Raw genomic sequence first — 18698 nt, 5'->3', positions numbered from 1 at the left:
GAGTGACCGAAGAGGCACCCGATGGGTTTCCCATTATAACCCCTTTTGTTTTCGTTGCTTTACTCTGAACACCAGGCTGGGAGCAGTTCTGCATATGTAATGATTTTGGCCAACCCGAACTATTTATACTGAAGATAAACTTGGTCCTTGTATTCCTTTACCCATGGAAAATTAAAACGTGCAGGCTTCTTTAGTTACTCTCAATTTTAAGCTCTATGATGTATGTTTAGTTTGCTGCCGACTTTGTGGGGGTGAAGGGCTGGATTTCGAAGATAATTGGGGAACATGAGACCCCCTTCCCCCTTTGTAGGCGGAGTATGTGATTTGCACCCCAGCCGTGGGCAGCCCTGTGGAGGGTATCTGTTTGGAGACTGAGAAAGCCAGAAGATACATGACTTGGTGTGAATAGATGGGAGCCAAGGCAGAGAGCACATCACAGTTGGGAGACTTCCGAGCTGTTCCCTGGGCCTTTCTCTTTCCATCTTTGTCCTTTTCACTGAGGCTGATCTCCTCACTCTGTCCCTTCCTCACTTTAATGTGTCACTGCACTTGTCCACTCTTCCTGATGACCCCTTTCTTACCTGTTTCTTCAGTCCCGTCTCCAACTCTTTGGTGACTCTAGAGCACGTCCATTTTTGTCTTCTACAACCCCTGTTAACATTCATTTGTCTGCACAGCTCAGCTGCTCATTTAGATGCACGACCTTGTTTGCTGTTTCATAAATGCTTGGATTTGAGCTCAGGCTTTGTGAGGAACTAGCAAAGTGACCTTGTGCAAGTCATATCCGTTATCTCCGTGGACCTCGGTTTTCTCAGTTGGGGAATGATGTCGCGGGACACTTCCTGCTTTGGAATGTGCATTCTATGAGAGCAGAGACAGCGAAAGGCTGGTGGAGCAGGAGTGTGATTTCCCTGCCACAGAGGCGCTGCTCCAGCCTGATGCCTGTCTGCTGCCGGCTCTCCTTCCTGCTAATCTCCACTCTTCGTTTACAGGGCTGGGAGAGGGTTCTGCCCTCCTTCATCCAGACAGCAGATCCCATCCTAGGTCCTTAGAGAAGAATGCCTGGAGGGCATTCAAGGAGTCACAGTGCCATCACATGCTCAAACATCTCCACAATGGTGCAAGGATCACTGTGCAGATGCCGCCTGCCATCGAGGGCCACTGGGTGTCCACCGGGTAAGACGGCCAGGGCCAGGCGGGCCTGGAGAGCACGTACGTCTATGGAAGGCTCTTCTTAAGGTTTCTCAGGTGCATAGAGATTTTAACCTACATTGGTTTTGGTGCTAAGTTCTAACTAAGAGCCAAGCAACTCTTTGAAACTCTGGTTGGTAAAGAAACAGAGCTAAGCACCTAGAAATCTTAGCTAAAGCAGAGGTGATACGGTTCCACTGTTAACCACCCGCTGTGAGTGAATGGGTCCTTGTTTACCGAACTCTGTGGGACCACTCGTATATAAAAAGAAGCCATTAGCAAGTGAAATTAGGAGTCTGTGTTTCAGCAACCCTGAAACATGACTTGCAAGCTTCTGATGGTCTGACTGTTCTATCCATATTCTGGTAATTTAATACATGGCTTCAGGGTTCTAAGAGTAAGTTAAAAGGTACTCAGACTACCTCTACTAGCCAGGGTGTAGTTCTTGGATTCTTTTCCAGGCTGCAGAGCTGAGATTTATCCCAATTTGAGCTCTGGCTTATCTTCCATTCGAGCTTTTAAAAATAGCCTAGAGACAGACCTACAATTTTTCCCCTCATTAAGTTGTTGAGAATTAACAAGGCTAACTCTGGGATCTGATCACTTCTCCTTCAGCCTCCTGAGTACCTTGGGGAGGGATCAGATGAATGTGGAGAAGAGAAAAAAGGAATTTCATAAGATGATGAAGACCCAGAAGGTTTTTTTCCCCCCTAAAATGGGGTTTCTCAAAATAACTGCATGAGAATTATTTGCACAATCTTAATGTGATGTACTTTTAAATAATTTATCATTTTATTCAACAAATATTTATTGTGTGCACAAATATTTACTGTGTGCCAGCACTATTCTAGATTTGTGTGTATAGCAGTGAAACAGACATGGTCCCTGTCTTCAGGAATTTTACAGACAAACCCACAAAGAAGTACTAAGAAGAGGGAAAAAAACAACAGGTGCTGAAGGACAATACCAAGGGCCCTATTTTAGGACAAGGGTGGGGTCAGGAAAGGCTACGGAAGAAGAGGACACTGGAGCTGAGATGTCCTTGGCTGTGCAAAGACTGAGGGAAGAGCTGTCCTTCTGGAAGAACCGGCAGAGTCTGGCCTGGAGAAATGAGTGACCGGAGCTCTTGTGGCCCTGATGTGGTAAACCAGGGAGAGCAGCCCCAGGGAGGCTGCGAGGAGGATGGGGCCGCGCCCAGGCACCTGCAGGCCGGGTCTCCTCTCTGAGTTTGACTTTTAATATAACAAAGTGGGAAAGCCATTGAAGAGTTTTCAAGTAAGGCCCATGTTTAAGACGATTCCACTTCATTAAAAGGCAACTTTGGCTGCTGTGTGGCAAATGGATGGTAGAAAAAGTGATTTGGGACCCACCAATTTAGCTGTTATACCAGTTCCGGCTAGAGAGGACGGGGGCTAGGGTAAGGGCAGGGCAGGGATGATGGAGAAGTCAATGTACGTGAGATCTGTTGATATCGTCAGTGCTTAGATAACATATTATGATGAAGTGGCTTCTTATCTAAACCTCAGCAGACATTTGTTACTGCTCACAGTGAACTTCTCTCTCCCTGGGGGGACATCTAGGGTCTCCTCTCCTTTTTCACAGATGATGGATACTCAAAGTTCTGCTGAGGGCTCTATGTGCATACAGTGTTATTTGACATCAGCTGACAATCTTTACCTAGCAAAAGATGCCCACTTCTAAATAGTATTTATCTTTCACCAGTTTGTTAACTAAAAAATGGAAATATTAGCAATTTTGAGAACCACTGGCCTTTTGGGTTTCAGCCAAAAATTGATGAGGCGGAAGTCATGATGTACCTGAGACTAGGATCTAGCTAAAGGTTACGGACACACGAATTCTTTGGCAGTGCAGTGAAGAACCATCCCGCACCCCCGCCTCCCTGATGTGGGCAGTGCTGCTCGTATATGAAGTGATTGCAGTTGGAGTGGTGGGAGGAACGGGCCTGAGCTGAAACCTGCCGAGCCGTCTGTGCTCTGTAGACCAGTACTGGTGTTTCTGGCCTAGGAATCTAGCATTTATCTAATGCCACAGAAAAAACATTTTGTCATTGTCAACAGCACAAACAAAAGGAGCCTTATTTCTGTTGTTATGTTAGCTGTGCTTTCACTAATTGCCTCTATTTTTCTGCTAGAGGGAAAATTATTTTTGACTGGATGGGAGGGTGAATTTCCAATTGCCTCTAAGTGACACTTCCCGAGACTGGATTCCATTTCAGGACAAGGGGCATCTGGCACCTGTCTGCTCTAGACAAGGTCCATAAAACGGAAGTGTTAGGAAACCACCTGTTTTTAACTAGCTTAAGGGAACTCCTTTTATAGGCCAGCACTATACTCTTGATCCTACCAGAAAGAAAGAAATTTCTCTGTAGCTTAAGCCCACAGGTGGGACTGAGGATGGCAGGTTTCTGCCCTGCTGGCTTGTTAGTAAAGTGAATGAAGGACTTTCTGGTGTAGAGTGATTAGGAGCCCAGGCTCTGGAGCCAGACAGCCGGATTCGTGGTCTGGCTCTGATGCTGGCTGGTTCCATGACCTTGGGCATGTCCCCTAATCTCCTGTACCTTGATTTCCCCATCTGTTAAATATGGCCAATAATAATACCTACCTAACTCTTAGACAGTTGTGAGGACTCAATGAATTGGTGTCTATAAGGGGCCGAGAATAGTGTCTGGCCCAGGGGAAACATTTTGTTGTTATTCCCATTGTTTCTTAACACTGTAATGAATCTCTTCCTCAAGGCTTTGGGCTTCAACACGTCTTTGCTTTGCCTTTTCTCCTTCAGCTGTGAGGTGAGGTCGGGCCCCGAGTTCCTCACAAGGTCGTACCGATTCTACCACAACAACACCTTCAAGGCCTACCAGTTCTATTACGGTGGCAACCGCTGCACGAGCCCCACCTACACGCTCGTCATCCGCGGCAAGATCCGCCTGCGCCAGGCTTCCTGGATCATCCGCGGGGGCACCGAGGCCGACTACCAGCTGCACCACGTCCAGGTCATCTGCCACACGGAGGCGGTGGCTGAGCGGCTCGGCCAGCTGGTGAACCACACGTGCCCCGGCTTTGTCCCCACGGGAGGCGCCTGGGTGCGGGATGCGCCCTACGACCTGTGGCGGGAGGAGAATGGCTGTGAGTGTACCCGGGCGGTGAACTTCGCCATGCATGAGCTGCAGCTCATCCGGGTGGAGAAGCAGCACCTGCAGCACAACCTGGACCACCTGGTAGAGGAGCTTTTCCTTGGTGACATCCACACCGATGCCTCCCAGAGGGTGTTCTACCGGCCGTCCAGCTACCAGCCCCCGCTGCAGAATGCCAAGGTACCTCCCACAGGCCTGCGGTTTCCTCTGTATTTAGCAAGATGAATGACCCTGCGTGAAGGCCTGACCATGGGGTCACGGGGCCAGTGAGGGGGAGCCCTGCCTTCTGGGTAGGCTGCTGCCAGGTGGAGGGGATGAAGCATTTGGGGGACACATAGCAGAGTCAGGAGACCTGGGTTGCACCAGCTTGCTCAGTGATGGGGGCCTGGGTTTTCCTGTTTGATGCGGGTGGTGGGAGTCGGGTTGGTGGTGTGGAAGGGGCTAGAAAGGGCAGTGGTCTTAGAAAGTTCCTGAGGCTCCTTTTAGCTTGAACACTCCAGGAACCTCCTCTGTGATTCTCAGAGGAGAGCATGGAGGAAGCGTGGAGGTGTTCTAGCCACATTTGGGAGAGACACAGCAGCAGTGGTGGCCCCGGCCTGGAGGAGGTGACAGGGACAGTGCTGATGGCACAGCGCAGTGCTGTGGGCCCTGTAAAGACTTCCCACCCACAGTACTGCTTTCAGTCCTCACAGCCATCCTGTAGGGCAGATATTCTCACCCTCTTGGGCAGAAGAGGCGGCTAAGGCTTGAGGCTGACTCTCCTACCGAAGGTCTCCAGTTAGTGAGTTTCAGTGCCTGAACTTGAACCCAAACCTCCTTCTGCAGACCCCAGGCTCTTTCCATGTGACTCTGTGAAATGTCGATTCCTGCGATCAGGAGGGCGCACAGAGCCGGCAGGAAACGATTAAAACCTTCTAATGTTCTTCTCTTGAACGATGGTCCAGCAGTTGTATTTGGAACCCACAAGGCATTTCCTTCCCACAGGCTCAGGATCGGTGTGGGGGGAACGCCCCCGTGCCCACAGCAGCAGCCGGGGAAGCTGGAGGCGGGTGGGGCGGGGCCCGGTGGGGTTGTGGCTCTGGTCCCCGGGGCAGCCGTTTTCTCTAGAGTGGCTCCCCACTCAGCTTGGCTTTTCTGGAATCCTCAAGACAGCAACTCTAATTGCAGGGCCTGTTTGACATTTGTTTGGCAGTTTATTCGTTTTTAAAAACCGTTTCTCTTCCTAGTCCCCTAAGTCATTCATGATTGGTGGACACAGCACAGAGCGCTGTCCCTGCCGAGACCACGCAGTGCGCTCTCCTTATCTGCGTTACTTGTGAGCTCGCGTAAGGACAGTGCCTTTATGTAACTGGAAAATCTGCTGAGGAAGCCTGCCTGGGGGAGGCTGCTTCCTCAAGTTGCGCCTCGTCGGGGACGTCCCACGTGAGGAGGCCGACTGAGGGCTGAGGGCCCCACCCCCTGCAGCCCCTGGGCTCCCGGCGCTTGGGCCGCGTGCCGGGGGCTCCGCGCTCGCTCCGCGGTGTAGGTTCAGGCCCGCGGAGGAGGAAACGGTGAGTCAGGGCAGAGAGGGAGAGGGCAGCCTCCATCCCGGTGGCTGCGGGATCTTAGGGGTTCTTGCAGGATGAGTTGGGTCGGGGGGCCGCAGCTCTGCGTTCCTCACGTCGATGCAAAGCCATCAGGAGGAGAATCGGCTGCAGGGAGGCACCTGGGAGTGGGCGTGCTTTCTGGGCTGGCTTTAGTGCATCTCCTGGGAAAACCGATAGGGATACCCGGCTTCCAGTTCCAGGCGGGACCTTTCGGTTGGTAGCGTCCTCCACAGTCAGCGTTGAGTGCTGAGCTGAACAGCATGCTCTTGAACTCTGGTGTGAGGCAGCAGCAGAAGGAAGGGGAGGGCGCACGTACATGTGGCTTCCTTGGAGTGCAGTCTAGCCAGCTTTTAAATTGTCTCTGTAATGGGAGGTACACCTGTCGTGAATACAAATGGTCCACAGATAATCCAGAAACCCCGTGCGAGCCCACAGCACCAGCCCCTGTCTCACCCTGAGCCTCTATGAAGGTCTGCTAACCGAGCAGAGGCCGCTGTCCCTGTGCACCCTCCAGGGAGACACTAAGGAGCAGCCAGACAGCCCAGATGCAGTGAGGCAGGGCTGAGAAAGGAGGCAAATGGCTCCAGGCGGAGTCAGGGGCATCATGGGCTGGAGTCAGGACCGCACTCCTGCTCCCTGCCTGACCTTGGCTGGTCGTTTGCACCGACTCAGGTTCAGAGTCCGTTTCCTCACCTGCTGACACCCATGTAGGCTCTTCGATCTCTTAAGCTCACTCTAGGACTGGAAAAAAAGGATGAAGCATACCCACCTTTCTGTTCTTGCCTCTGCGTCTGCCCCCTCAACTCACTGTGTACTGGGAGTGGCCTGGCTCCTCAGAAGGAGGTCTGAGAGGGCCAGTCAGTGTTCTGAGACTCTCACACAGCCCTGGTCCTGCAGGAGGGCCTCCTTGTTCTGCTCAGCGTCCCTCACGAGACACAGCCCGTCTGTTGGGGGAGCAAAGGCACACGCCTGTGGCTCCTGGAGGAAGACTGTCTTGAAAGTGAGTTATTAAACGTTGGCACGGGGATTAAGGATGCCCATTGTGAGGCTGACCTTAGAATTTTTATAAGCAAAAAAGTTGAAGAGTTGCTTTTTGTTTTTAACACCGTCTGGATAGATTGGGGAGAATATGGACTTCGGAGTTGGTAGCCAGCCCTGGAGTCCAGTCCTGGTTCATCAGCTGTGGGGCTTTAAGACCTCTTGGAGCCTTAGTTTTTCTGGTCTATAAAAATAGTAAAAATAGAAGAATTGACTGGGTTGATGTGCAGAATGCTGTCTGGCGTTGGAAAGGGCCCCGCGACAGCTCCCGCCTCCCCAGGCCTGGAGTAGGAAGCCCTTCTGGGCAGATGGCTCCTGGAGGCATGAGAAGACGGTCAGCCAGGGGCCTCCAAGTGTTTCCTGAGGGCTAGCTGTAAAGCACTTCCTCCCATGTTCTACCACCTCCTCTGCAGTTGAGGGAACATTTACCCAGATTCCTAAGAAGTAAATTTTTTAAACACTAGGCCTGATTTCCGCATTCAAGAAATATTAAAAGTGGAAAGAACCTTGGATCTTAGATATTATTCAGGACACACTGTTAAGTGAAAAAGAAGGGTACAGAATAGCAGGAGAAGTGTGGTACCATTGCGTAAAGAATAAAAGAATGGGGGCTGGCCCAGTGGCATAGTGGTTAAGTTTGTGTGCTCTGCTTCAGTGGCCTGGAGTTTGTGGGTTTAGAGCCCAGGCATGGACCTACACACCGCTTGTCCAGCCATGCTGTGGTGGCATCCCACATACAAAATAGAGGAAGTCTGGCAACAGATGTTAGTTCAGGGCCAGTCTTCCTCAAGCAAAATGAGGAAGAGTGGCAACAGATGTTCACTCAGGGCCCATCTTCCTCACCAAAAAAAAAAAAAAGAAGAAGAAGAATAAAAGAAGGATAAGGGGTTGGCCCCGTGGCCAAGCAGTTAAGTTGGTGCACTCCACTTTGGCGGCCCAGGGTTTCACTGCTTTGGATCCTGGGCAGGGACCTAGCACCACTTATCAGGTCATGCTGAGGCAGCGTCCCACATAGCACAACCACAGGCACTCACAACCAGAATATACAACTATGTAATGGGGGGCTTTGGGGAGAAAAAGAAGGAAAAACATAAAATCAAAATAAAGTTGATGACAATTGTTAGCTCAGCTGCCAATCTTTAAAAAGAAAAAGAAAGATAAGAAACATTTACCAAGGAACCCGTGTTTCTGGAAAGGTGCGGGGGAAACGACGATTGTCTCTGAGGAAGGGACCTGAGTCGCTGGGACAGTGGGACAGGGACGCATCACTGCATAGCTTTCTGTACCTTTTCCAATTTGTGTCATGATTTTACATGACCTAAACACAATCACCACACAAAATTAAAATAAATTTTAAAAAGCTAGGACTCTGAGGCTCAGAGGACTATTGTGGCCACAGCTGAAGATGGCAGCAGGGCCGGGAGGAGGGGGCAGGCAGGCGTCCAGGGCCCGGCGTGTGCCCTCCGCCGCCTGGACTGCCGGCTGGTCTGGCTGGGGGCTCCTTCCAAGGCAGGGCCCCACGGTCCACGTGGCTCTGGGAGTGAAAGGGCCCGTTCTTCTCATGTTGTCCCTGGCCTCATGCATCTTGGCCTGCACTGTGCAGCAGAGTTGTCAGGAGGCTTTAGATCCTTCCCCAGGATCGCTCTGAGGAGGAAGAAGTGGACTTGCCCTTGGTGCCTTTCCAGACACAGCAAATGCAAAGCCCCAGGTGCTCCCTGGCGGGAGGGAGGGAGCGCGTCCCTTGTCCCTCTGGAGAGACTGCACGCCCCTCCCTCTTTGAACTCTTTCCTAATTGCCGCTCCGGAGAGGCCTGGCTGGAAATTAGTTTAAATGCTAAATTGAGTTTGAAACCACTAGTCTCAGCCTCTCTGGAAATGGGACACCATGTAAAAATAGACACTTGAAATCAACTTGTTTTTCTAAGCTTTATACAGCTTTGCTGTGAGGTTCAGCGTCCTTTGGCAAATAAGCGTGTTTGAAGAGAATCAGGTGTGCTGGGAAGATTCTTCCAGGATGGAAGTGGCTGCCCTTCATTAAGAGACCAGGACCGCCTCAAGTGTCCCTGGAGGAGGCTGCCTGGCTGCATCGAGTTTCACATCAGGGCCACGCTCCCCTCTGCCTGGGTTCCTGTGCAGTGGACGGGTTAGCGAGGTGCGTTCCTTCCGTGGTAGAATCAAACAGTAATTAAAAGCAAATGATTGCGGGGTTGTTGGAAGCGCCAGAGCCTCAGGACCAGACTTGTAAGCAAATGGAATTGGTCTTTCTCCAAAATCCTGCGCTGATTTAGCCACAGGGTCGTAAATCAAAGGGGTTGTCTGAACACCAGACGACTTTCCCCAGCGTGTATCCTAACTGCTCTGCCCAGCGCGCTCACAGCAGCGGGCTGCACGTTGGAGGAAGCAAAGCTCCAAAGTGTTTTAGCGGGCCTGAGCACTGCAAACCAAGAAGGCGGTCCTTGTGTGCCTTCTCTCCTAAATTCTGTAGAAACTTCTAGGCTGTGAATGAGCATTTATTTTTGAGGGAACTTGCCTTTCCAAGCCTTTTCAGAGAATGTGAAAAAATACTTAGTAACTGTGAGACATTCTGATATCTGTGTCATCAGAGGGACTTTGGACCAGGTGGCCGTGGGCAGCAACCTTTCAGCCCAGCCCCAGGAGATGGCTCTGCAGAGGAAGTGTCTCTCCTAGGCTTAGCGTGGCTCCTCGGGGAGTGGGTGTCGCAGGAATTACAGTAGAAGGAACCAAGTGCTTGTGGAGGAATTTGTATCCCTTCTCTTTCTGCCAGTGGAGGGAAGGGAGACGGATTTGCAGAGGTGATGGGAGACGGAAGAGGTGGTAGATGGTCCTCCGGAGGTCCAAGGAGTCAAGACCTAAAACAGTTTCAGGAGCCCATCTTGCATTGAGAGTGACTCCTGAAGAGCACTGTGACCTGCTCGCTGGGGCTCGGTGTTCACTATTAGGCAGCAGATGTTGCATGTTGTGGGAATAAAGGGATCTGTCAATAGGGGTCAGATGATGGGGTCTTGACCCTGAAAGGCTTGCTTGTGTGGACGTTTTATTTGGGCCAGTGTATGAAATGTCACCTCATTGCTGCACCACACAGCCACTGGCATACACTTTTATTGCAGAAACAGTTCATTATATTTCTTGATTCCAGAGTCTTTCAGCAGATAAACAGGCATGTGAGGTTGCTTTGTTTAAGGAGTTAGCTGACCAGGAAATACTTGTTGTCAGAGACAATGCCAGTGGTAAACATTTCATCCCTTAAAAGGCAATTTCTTGACAGAGTAGAAGCCTGGGCGTGCAGGAAAGCAGCCGTTCAGAAGGTCTGTGTGCACCCCTACTATGTGGGAGCGCTGGCTCAGCACTGTGGGGAGACGGGAGCAATGCGCCAGCCCAGGGGGTCCCCTGCACTTACAGCAAATTTATTTATTAGGATGAGTCTAGTTTAACTATCGAAAGGAATTTAAATTAACAGTAGAAGAAACCATCAAACAAGTAAAGATAAAGAATTTCTCCTGAAACCATCCTTAATGTCATTTCTATTAAAGAATCAGCTTATTATAGTTCTCTTTATCTAGCTGTTGGGTCTGTGCCTAGTGTGTCTATATGGGCGAGGTGGAGGCAGAATTCTCTTCTGTGTGATTTACTGGTATCTCATAAAACAGGAAAGGGCTTTGTGAGCTAACTTCTTAGTTTCTAAACTTCTAAGAAAACTCATTTTGAGAAATGTAGTGTTGCTCCCGAGGACCTACGAAGTCCCCTTCTTAACTTTAGATGCAGAAGAGTTTTCAGCTGACTTTTGCTCCCCCTAATAACTTGGCAGTGGAATACAAAACCCGAGGAATTGGCAGTCCACCTTTCTTGCTTTCTCCCATGGTCCTTTTGGCTCAGGACCCTTCATGGATCCTTGTGTCAGGCTTTGGGTTGCTGGGCAGTATCTCCGTGAGGCCAAATCCTCTGCCCTCAGAGGGCATGCTGCCTCCCGGCAGGCAGTGACCAGGCGGAGTAAGCGTGACGTGTGGGGCTGGCGTGGCTGCCCCTCCCTGTGGAAGCAGATGCTGCACTGCAGGGCAGACAGACTGCCAGCTCCTGACGGTGGCCCCCAAAGCTGCAGTTAAAGAGACTTAACAGCTATGCACACAGCTGTTCACCCTGCTTCCTTCTGAAAGTGGAATCATCCTGATTCCTGCAGGTGGTCAGAATGAGCCCCGAGTTTATAAACTCCTAGGATCCTGGAACTGAAAAGCACCCCAAGAGGCCCCTCCCACAAGGGTGGCAGCTCTTGTCATTTGTAATGGGTGCTGGCCCACTCTACTAATATTTTTAAATACCCAGGGACAGCTTTCTGTCAGTCATGAACCTTTCTCATACCCACTGCAGTCTCCTGGACGTCTCACGGGAAATAGGAAAAAGGGAGAGTGCTTTGGTCTTGGCCTCAAAGAACTTATAGTGAAGTGGAGAAGACCCGGGAAGGATGGACGTGTAGGAATACCTGCAGTAGAAATGTAATCGAACACGTGTTGAATTACACATGTCAAAAAAGCCTTCAACATCCGTCACTGGCCATGGCAGGTTTCTTTCTGAGAAACTTAATGTGTTTTTTACCCCATGGAACAGAACTCTATGAAAGGAAGTTTCCAACGTCTATTCCCATTTCTCCTCCTCCTTGAGCAAAACTTTGAGTCGAAGAAATGTTTTATTCAGCCTGCCTCTCTATACACAAACAAGATCGTATCAAGTAATTTCTCCCACTCTAGGAAGATGCAGTCAGCAAATATTGTTGATGCTCCAACTCTCCAGAAATAAATACTGGCAGGGAACGGGAGAAAGCCTGGAGAACCCCCACCAGTCGTCCGTCAGAGAAGACCCTTTCCAGCCACTGGAGCCGTTGTTAGGGACATGTGTGTTCTTTGCAGGATCTGAGCCTAAAGGCAGCCTGGGGCCAGGAGGTAGCACTCAGCAAGCCCCAGGACCAAGTTATGTTCCAGATTCTATGTTTGGCTTGTAAAGTCACCTGAGCCACGTTATTCGGTCTCTCTGTGCTTTGGTAAAGTGCACTGTGCTCTCTGGGAGGCCGTGAAGCTGAAGCAGATGAGTACTTGAACTTCCTCAGAATCAGACGTTCTGTGCATGCAAGCTGCGGTCATTTAACATGTGACCAGGGTGCTGAGCGGGAATCCGGAAGCACAGTGGGCAGAACCCCACTCTGCCTAGAACATTACTCACTCGTAAAGTTCAAGGTCGATTTTTCATTTTTAAAATAAGCTTGATTTTTTTAAGAGATTAGTTGTGGAGGGATCTTTTTTCTCCCCTCTTCGGAATTGAAGCTTTTCATAGATTGGCAACACTGAAGCATGTTCCAGTCCCCCTGCTTTAACCTTCAGATCTTTTGTATGCAGAAACCCTGGCTTTACGCCGGCCCTTTCTGAGATGCGGGGAAGGGAATGATGTGGAAGCCCAGTCAGAGGGCCTGGGACAGGACAGCTCCTCACATGAGAATCATGTACCGGATCGTGGAACAAAGAGAGTAACTTCATAAAGCAAATGATATTTCACAGTACAAATCACTCTTCATGTTGAAAACTCCTCCCATTTATTCATTTTCAAAGGCTACTGTTCAAGAAAAGCATCTTGGAAAAGAGAAACTTTAGAGCCAAAACAATATATAGGCCTTAATTTCTGCTCCACCATAGTTGTCCCTATAGGTCTTTTGGTTTTTATTCAAGCCCAGGATGGTGGGATTTAAGAGCACAATCTGTCCACAAAACAGAGAGGTGTCCCCCTTATCCAGCCATGGCTAAAACTGTCCCCTTGTTGACAGTATGCACAGAGGGCCAAAAATCCCACCCTTGTTTATGATGTTTGGTTTCTTCATGCCGGCTAAAGAGTTGTTTAAAACAGTCACTAGTTGGGCCAGCCCCAAGGTGTAGTGGTTAAGTTGGGTGCAGTCCGCTTTGGTGGCCGGGGTTCGCAGGTTCAGATCTCAGGTGCCAACCTACACCACTTGCCAACCATGCTGTGGTGGCATCCCACGTATAAAGTGGAGGAAGACTGGCACAGATGTTAGCTCGGGGCTAATCTTCCTCAGCAAAAAAAAAACCCCAAACAAACAAAAAGAAGTAACTAGTCAACTCAGCCAGAACAACAAAACAACCCAATTAAAAAATGGGCAAAGGACTTGAATAGGCATTTCTCCAAAGAAGACATACAAATGGCCCATAAGCACATGAAAAGATGCTCAGCATCACTAATCACCAGGGAAATGCAAGTCAAAACTACAGTGGGATACCACATCACACCCATTAGGATGGCTACTATCAAAAAAAGAAAATAACAATTGTTGGTAAGGATGCAGAGAAATTGGAACCCTTATGCACTATTGGTGGGAATGTAAAATGGTATAGTTGCTACGGAAAACAGTATGGCACTTCCTCAAGAAGTTAAACATAGAATTACATATGATCCAACAATTTCACTTCTGGATATATACCCAGAAGAATTGAAAGCAGAGTCTCAAATAGATTGTACATCCATGTTCACAGCAGCATTAATCACAGTAGCTAAAAGGTGGAAGCAACCCCAATGCCCACTGAGGGATGAATGGATAAGCAAAATATGGTCTATACAGAGTGGAATATTACTCAGCCTTTGGCACATGCTACTACATGAATGCACCTGGAGGACGTTATGCTAAGAGAAATAAGCCATTCACAAAAGAACAAATACCATATGATTCCACTTATGTGAGGGACCTAGAGTAGTCAAATTCATAGAGACAAAAAGTAGAAGGGTGGTTGTCGCGCTGGAATGGGGGAAATGGGGGACTGGTGTTTAATGGGTACAGAGTTTCAATTTGGGCAGATGAGAAGGTTCTGTAGATGGATGGTGGTGATACTGATGGTTGCACAACACTGTGAATGTACTTAATGCCATTGAACTGTACACTTAAAATGGTTTGGACGGTAAGTTTTTACGTTATACACATTTTACCACAATAAAAAATGTAACTAGTTTAGGAATTTGGCAAGACCAATACCTAAAGGCCAGGTTCCTCTCACTCCCTCCCTAAATTCTCACAGATCCAACTGATGGACAGCAAGCTTCCCTAAAACTATCTGTCCTGCTTTTCTCTGCCGCCGAACAGAAACACTTCAGCCCAAGGCCACCATATGCCTAAAGCAACCAGAGTTCAGCCAGGTCCTCATCTTGGAGCTCAGGACCCCTGTCCCTTTGTTCTTAAAGAAAAGTACCAAGTGAACACCACATACTGCCAGCTGGGCGTGGTGCCTTTCTGGAACAGCCTGAGCCTGACATACCCCAGCTGTGGTTGTTGTAAGAACTAAGACGCCTTCTTTCCCTGCCCTATCTAAGATGCTTTCTGGGCAGTTCCTGAATTGATACTGGTATTTGAGGAAACAAATCTTTTCAGGGATTGAGAAGCATCTTAGAATGGCCAGAAATGAAGTAGTCACAACTGATGTTTTTAAATTCCCAAATTACAGACAGCAAACAAAGTTGTGGGGAATGGGAAGTAGGGCAGTGGAGGCGGGGCTGGCACATAAGTAAACAGGCAGTCCACTTGCATGGTTTGGGAGCTGCCTGGCAAGTGGGTGGGGTCACTAGCAGGCTTCTCTGCCAGCTGCTGAGCGGCAAGAGTAGCACGGAGCTCCTCATGGCAATGTGGCAGCCTTCCGGCTCATGCTTCTTACCTTGACCTGACATGTGCTCCAGAGGGTCCTCTCTTTCCACGGATGTCTGCTGAACAGCTCAGTGGCCTTGCTCATAGACACCGGCACCAGAATACCACTGTCCTGTCTGAGAGATCTCAGAGGTCTGGATCCAAGTAGGGGGCTGATTCCATCAGAGTGTGGGCCAGGCAGGGACGGCAGGTGCTGTCTGATGAAGCTACTGACGGTGATGATGCTCGCTGGTGGTCATGGGGCTGCTTCCTGGGTGCAGGAGCCTTGTGCTGGGCATGTTACAGACGTCATATTAACTTTCCATCCCAGACTTTTGAGTGTCAGAACTCCCTTTTAGGGTAAAAAATGTGGAACCTTCACCTCCTAGTAATTTGCTAAGAAAACACATAGTGGCAAAATTACTAAATTCAGTGATGCTTTCTTAACTAAATTTGTATCTTATTCACCCTAACGCACTTTCGAAAGACTGCACATTTAGGGGGGACATGCCGTTTATTTCGTCTTCTGTCCGTGTGCACACGTGCGTCCCCGCCTGGTCCGCCGCTCTGAGGAACTCCTCCCCGCAGTGGTGCTGCTGCGCTGGGTGGTAACCACTTTCATCTACTGTTCATTTCTTGCAGCAGTTATGTGAGTAAGTAGAATGATCCCATTTTATACATGAGGACATTGAAACAGAGATTAATAACTTGCCTAGGGTCACCAGTTGCTAAGCAGCAGTCGCTGCTAAAAGCGGGGGGCTGGCCCTGGCCCTGGCCCTGGCCCGCACCACCTCCTTCTGTGCACTTAGGCTCGGTCCTGATGGGCTGTGTGCAGGTGTTCTTCCCTCCCCATTTGCTCGCTGTAGGTTGCAGACAGCAGCTCACTGCTGACCACAGGCCGCAGAGCAGTTTCTCCTGTGTGCCCCACAGAGCCCTTTGGAGGAAACCATAGGCCAACAAAAGCACCAGGACCCCAGGACAGTGAGCACCCTGCCTTCTTCTCACTCTGCAGCTGCCCATTTGGTCTCATTGTCTACAAGCCAAACGACGTTAGCAAAGGAAGCCTTCTCTCCCATAAATTACAGCTCTGGGCTCATCTAGGGAGCACAGCAACAAGATAGCGCTGAGTTCTCCTTGGAGGAGAATGCAGGGGGATGGCAGCAGGGGAGCCCTCTTCTCCCACTGCTGTCCTCCTCTAAGACAGCAGAGCACCTAACCATCAACCACCACAGCAACCTCACATTGAGTGAGCGCTGGAAACGAAAAAGCCTTGGAGATTTGAATTTCCAGCTTTCGAAAGTTCGAGCCTGCCCTTGGTGGTTGCCTGTTGGTCCCTGTCTGCAGGCCTGAGGCCACACCAGTGAGCCGCTGCACCCCACAGACCTCTAGGCAGGGGGCGCACAGGGCTGGGTGTCTGCGAGCTGTCTACCTGAACACTGAGATACAAGTCGCCTTCCCACCATAGCACTGATCCAATTTGCGTCATGCTTCTGGCGTGGCCAGTGTCTGTTAGCCTAGGTGGCTTTATGACACTCTAGGTGGGAGGGAGACCAGCAGAAAGATGGTCCCCACGTCCAGGGGGAGGCAGCCCCTGGCTCACAGGTATCCTGTGACTTAGGTCAGACAGCCAGGCAGTGACAGGTTTGGCCGTGAACCCGGATTTCCTGACTTCCAGACCTTGCCTTTTTTGTGTGAGCTCCGAGACCTCTAGGCAAACAGCATTTACGTGGCTGGCAGTCTCTAAGCCACAAGCCTAGATAGCCCTTGGCCCAGGGTCTGTGTGAGTGTTAGAAAACAGGCTCAGCAAGAGAGGCTCCTGAAAGACAGAGCTGCGGCTATCTCACACTAATTAAATGGCTTAGAGCTGTAAAGCAGGAAGCTAATTAAGAGCCTATCAGCCTCCCAGATGGAGAGGCCAGTGGACACAACGATGAGGGTGTGTGCGCGGATTTCCCAGACGCCTGTGGCTCCCGCCTTCTGTCGGGCCTTGTCCTTCCCTCCCGGCTTTGAAAAGACCCCTGCCTTTACTAGACAGCCCCGCTTGTCAGCCAGAGGAACTGGAATGCTGTCTTTTTTCTTTTGTGTGTCGTGTAATTTTTTTAATGAAAAAAATCTAACTGGTAAAATATACATAACATAAAATTTACCATCTTAATCATTTTTCGGTGTACTGTTCAGTGGCATTAAGTACACTCACATTGTTGTGTAACTATCACCTCCATCCAGCTTCACAACTTTCTCATCTTCCCAAACTGGAACTCTGCACCCATTACACACTAACTCCCCAGTTTCCCCGCCCCCAACCCCCGGCACCCACCCTTCCACTTTGTGTCCCTGAATTTGACTATTCCAGGGACCTCTATCAGTGGGATCGTACAGTATTTGACCTTTTGTGTCTGGCTTATTTCATTAGTATAGTGTCTTCACAGTTGATCCACGTTATACATGTATCAGAATTTCCTTCCTTTTTTAGGCTGAATGGTATTGTTGTATGGATAGACCACATTTTGTTTATCCAGTCATTTGTCGATGGACGTTGGGTTGTTTCCACATTGGGCTATTGTGAATAATGCTGCTGAGAACGTGAGTGAACCAATATTCATTCAAGACCCTGTTTACAATTCTTTTGGGTGTAAACCGGAGATGGAATTGCTGGATCATACAGTAATTCTTTTCTACAGCAGTTGCATCATTTTACATTCCCACCAACAGTGCACAAGGGTGCCAGTTTCTCTACCTCCTCACTGTGGAGGAATATGAAACAACACTGTTATTTTCTGTTTTGTATTTTCTGATAGTAGCTGTCCTAATGGATGTGAGGTGATGCCAGCCTTTCTTTTTGAAATCAAGTGTCCAGCACATGTGGTCTGAAAACGTAATAGAATTCTAAAGAGAGTCCATGTCGCAGCTGAAATATTTAGGCAAGTCTCTAATGTCAGCTAAATACGCGTGCACTTGTGAGCACAGAGACACATGCACACACACTATGTGCACACCTCCCCACCCCCCATCTGTGCACAAGACCATTGCTCCAGGTGCTTCTTAGGTACCTGGGTGACAGGAGATGGTGCCCTGGGTGCCTTGCCCAGTCTGCTGTGGTGAGCCCCGTTTGAAGGAAGTGCATGTACACTACTCTGTCATGAGGATGATGGTCTTTCCTTGTGCTTGTTTCTTGACTTCAGAATCATGACCACGCCTGCATAGCCTGTCGCATCATCCACCGGTCGGATGAGCACCGCCCGCCCCTCCTGCCCCCCAAGGCTGACCTGACCGTGGGCCTGCATGGCGAGTGGGTGAGCCAGCGCTGTGAGGTGCGGCCCGAAGTCCTATTCCTCACGCGCCACTTCATCTTCCACGACAACAACAACACCTGGGAAGGGCATTACTACCACTACTCCGACCCCGTCTGCAAGCACCCTACCTTCACCATCTATGCCAAGGGCCGCTACAGCCGGGGCGTGCACTCCTCCAGGGTCATGGGAGGCACGGAGTTCGTGTTCAAAGGTAGGCTTCCTGCCTCCATTCTCGAGTGAGCGCCCAGTGGGCGAGGGACAGGGACGGTGAGCAGCTTTGTGACGTTTTTGTTGAAGCAGAGCCTGAGGGAAAGGGCTGCTTTTCTGCTAGAGACGTGGGGAAGGAGATAAGGGAGTACTTTCTGCAGCACAGTTGTCCTTCACAGCAGCCCCTGAGCTCGGAACAGGCCAGCCAGGGTGGAGGGCGCGGTGCCAGCAGCGCACACTGCGGCCCGCGTCAGGGGCGGCCAAGGAGTCTGTTACTAGGAGGGGAGTCTCAGGTCTGCGTGTTTCCTTTTATGCGCAGCTCGTGGCAGATGCTGAGCGGGCCTGTGATGATGCCACACTTACTTGCTGCATGCAGTGTGCTTTCTTGAGTGGGCAGTGAAGAGCAGGGGTCAGTCATACCTCAGGTGCTCAGAGTTGTCATTTCCAACCCTGAGTCTGTTGTGCACTTGAGACAGTGTCGTGCGCTCGGAGGTGGGAGTTTTGGGCTACACAGCGATCCCCTGAGCTGGGGAGGTGAGGGCTGAGGTTCGC

At 50.0% G+C, this 18698-nt stretch overlaps 1 protein-coding gene across 1 annotated transcript in view; it reads left to right on the top strand.

Annotated features, from left to right (window-relative positions):
- Nucleotides 1-18698, top strand: part of APCDD1 (APC down-regulated 1) — a 33436-nt gene that overhangs the window by 11731 nt on the left and 3007 nt on the right. Inside the window, exons 2-4 of the mRNA XM_046672065.1 lie at nucleotides 993-1176; nucleotides 3991-4522; nucleotides 17829-18150. Of these exons, the coding sequence (XP_046528021.1) occupies nucleotides 993-1176; nucleotides 3991-4522; nucleotides 17829-18150 (1038 nt within the window). The remainder of the gene's footprint in view (nucleotides 1-992; nucleotides 1177-3990; nucleotides 4523-17828; nucleotides 18151-18698) is intronic.

The sequence above is a fragment of the Equus quagga genome, chromosome 9, assembly GCF_021613505.1.
Source record: "Equus quagga isolate Etosha38 chromosome 9, UCLA_HA_Equagga_1.0, whole genome shotgun sequence".
In the NCBI taxonomy this organism is placed as follows: domain Eukaryota; kingdom Metazoa; phylum Chordata; class Mammalia; order Perissodactyla; family Equidae; genus Equus; species Equus quagga.
Note: the sequence above shows the minus strand (reverse complement) of the source record. Positions and strands in the feature narration are given on the sequence as shown.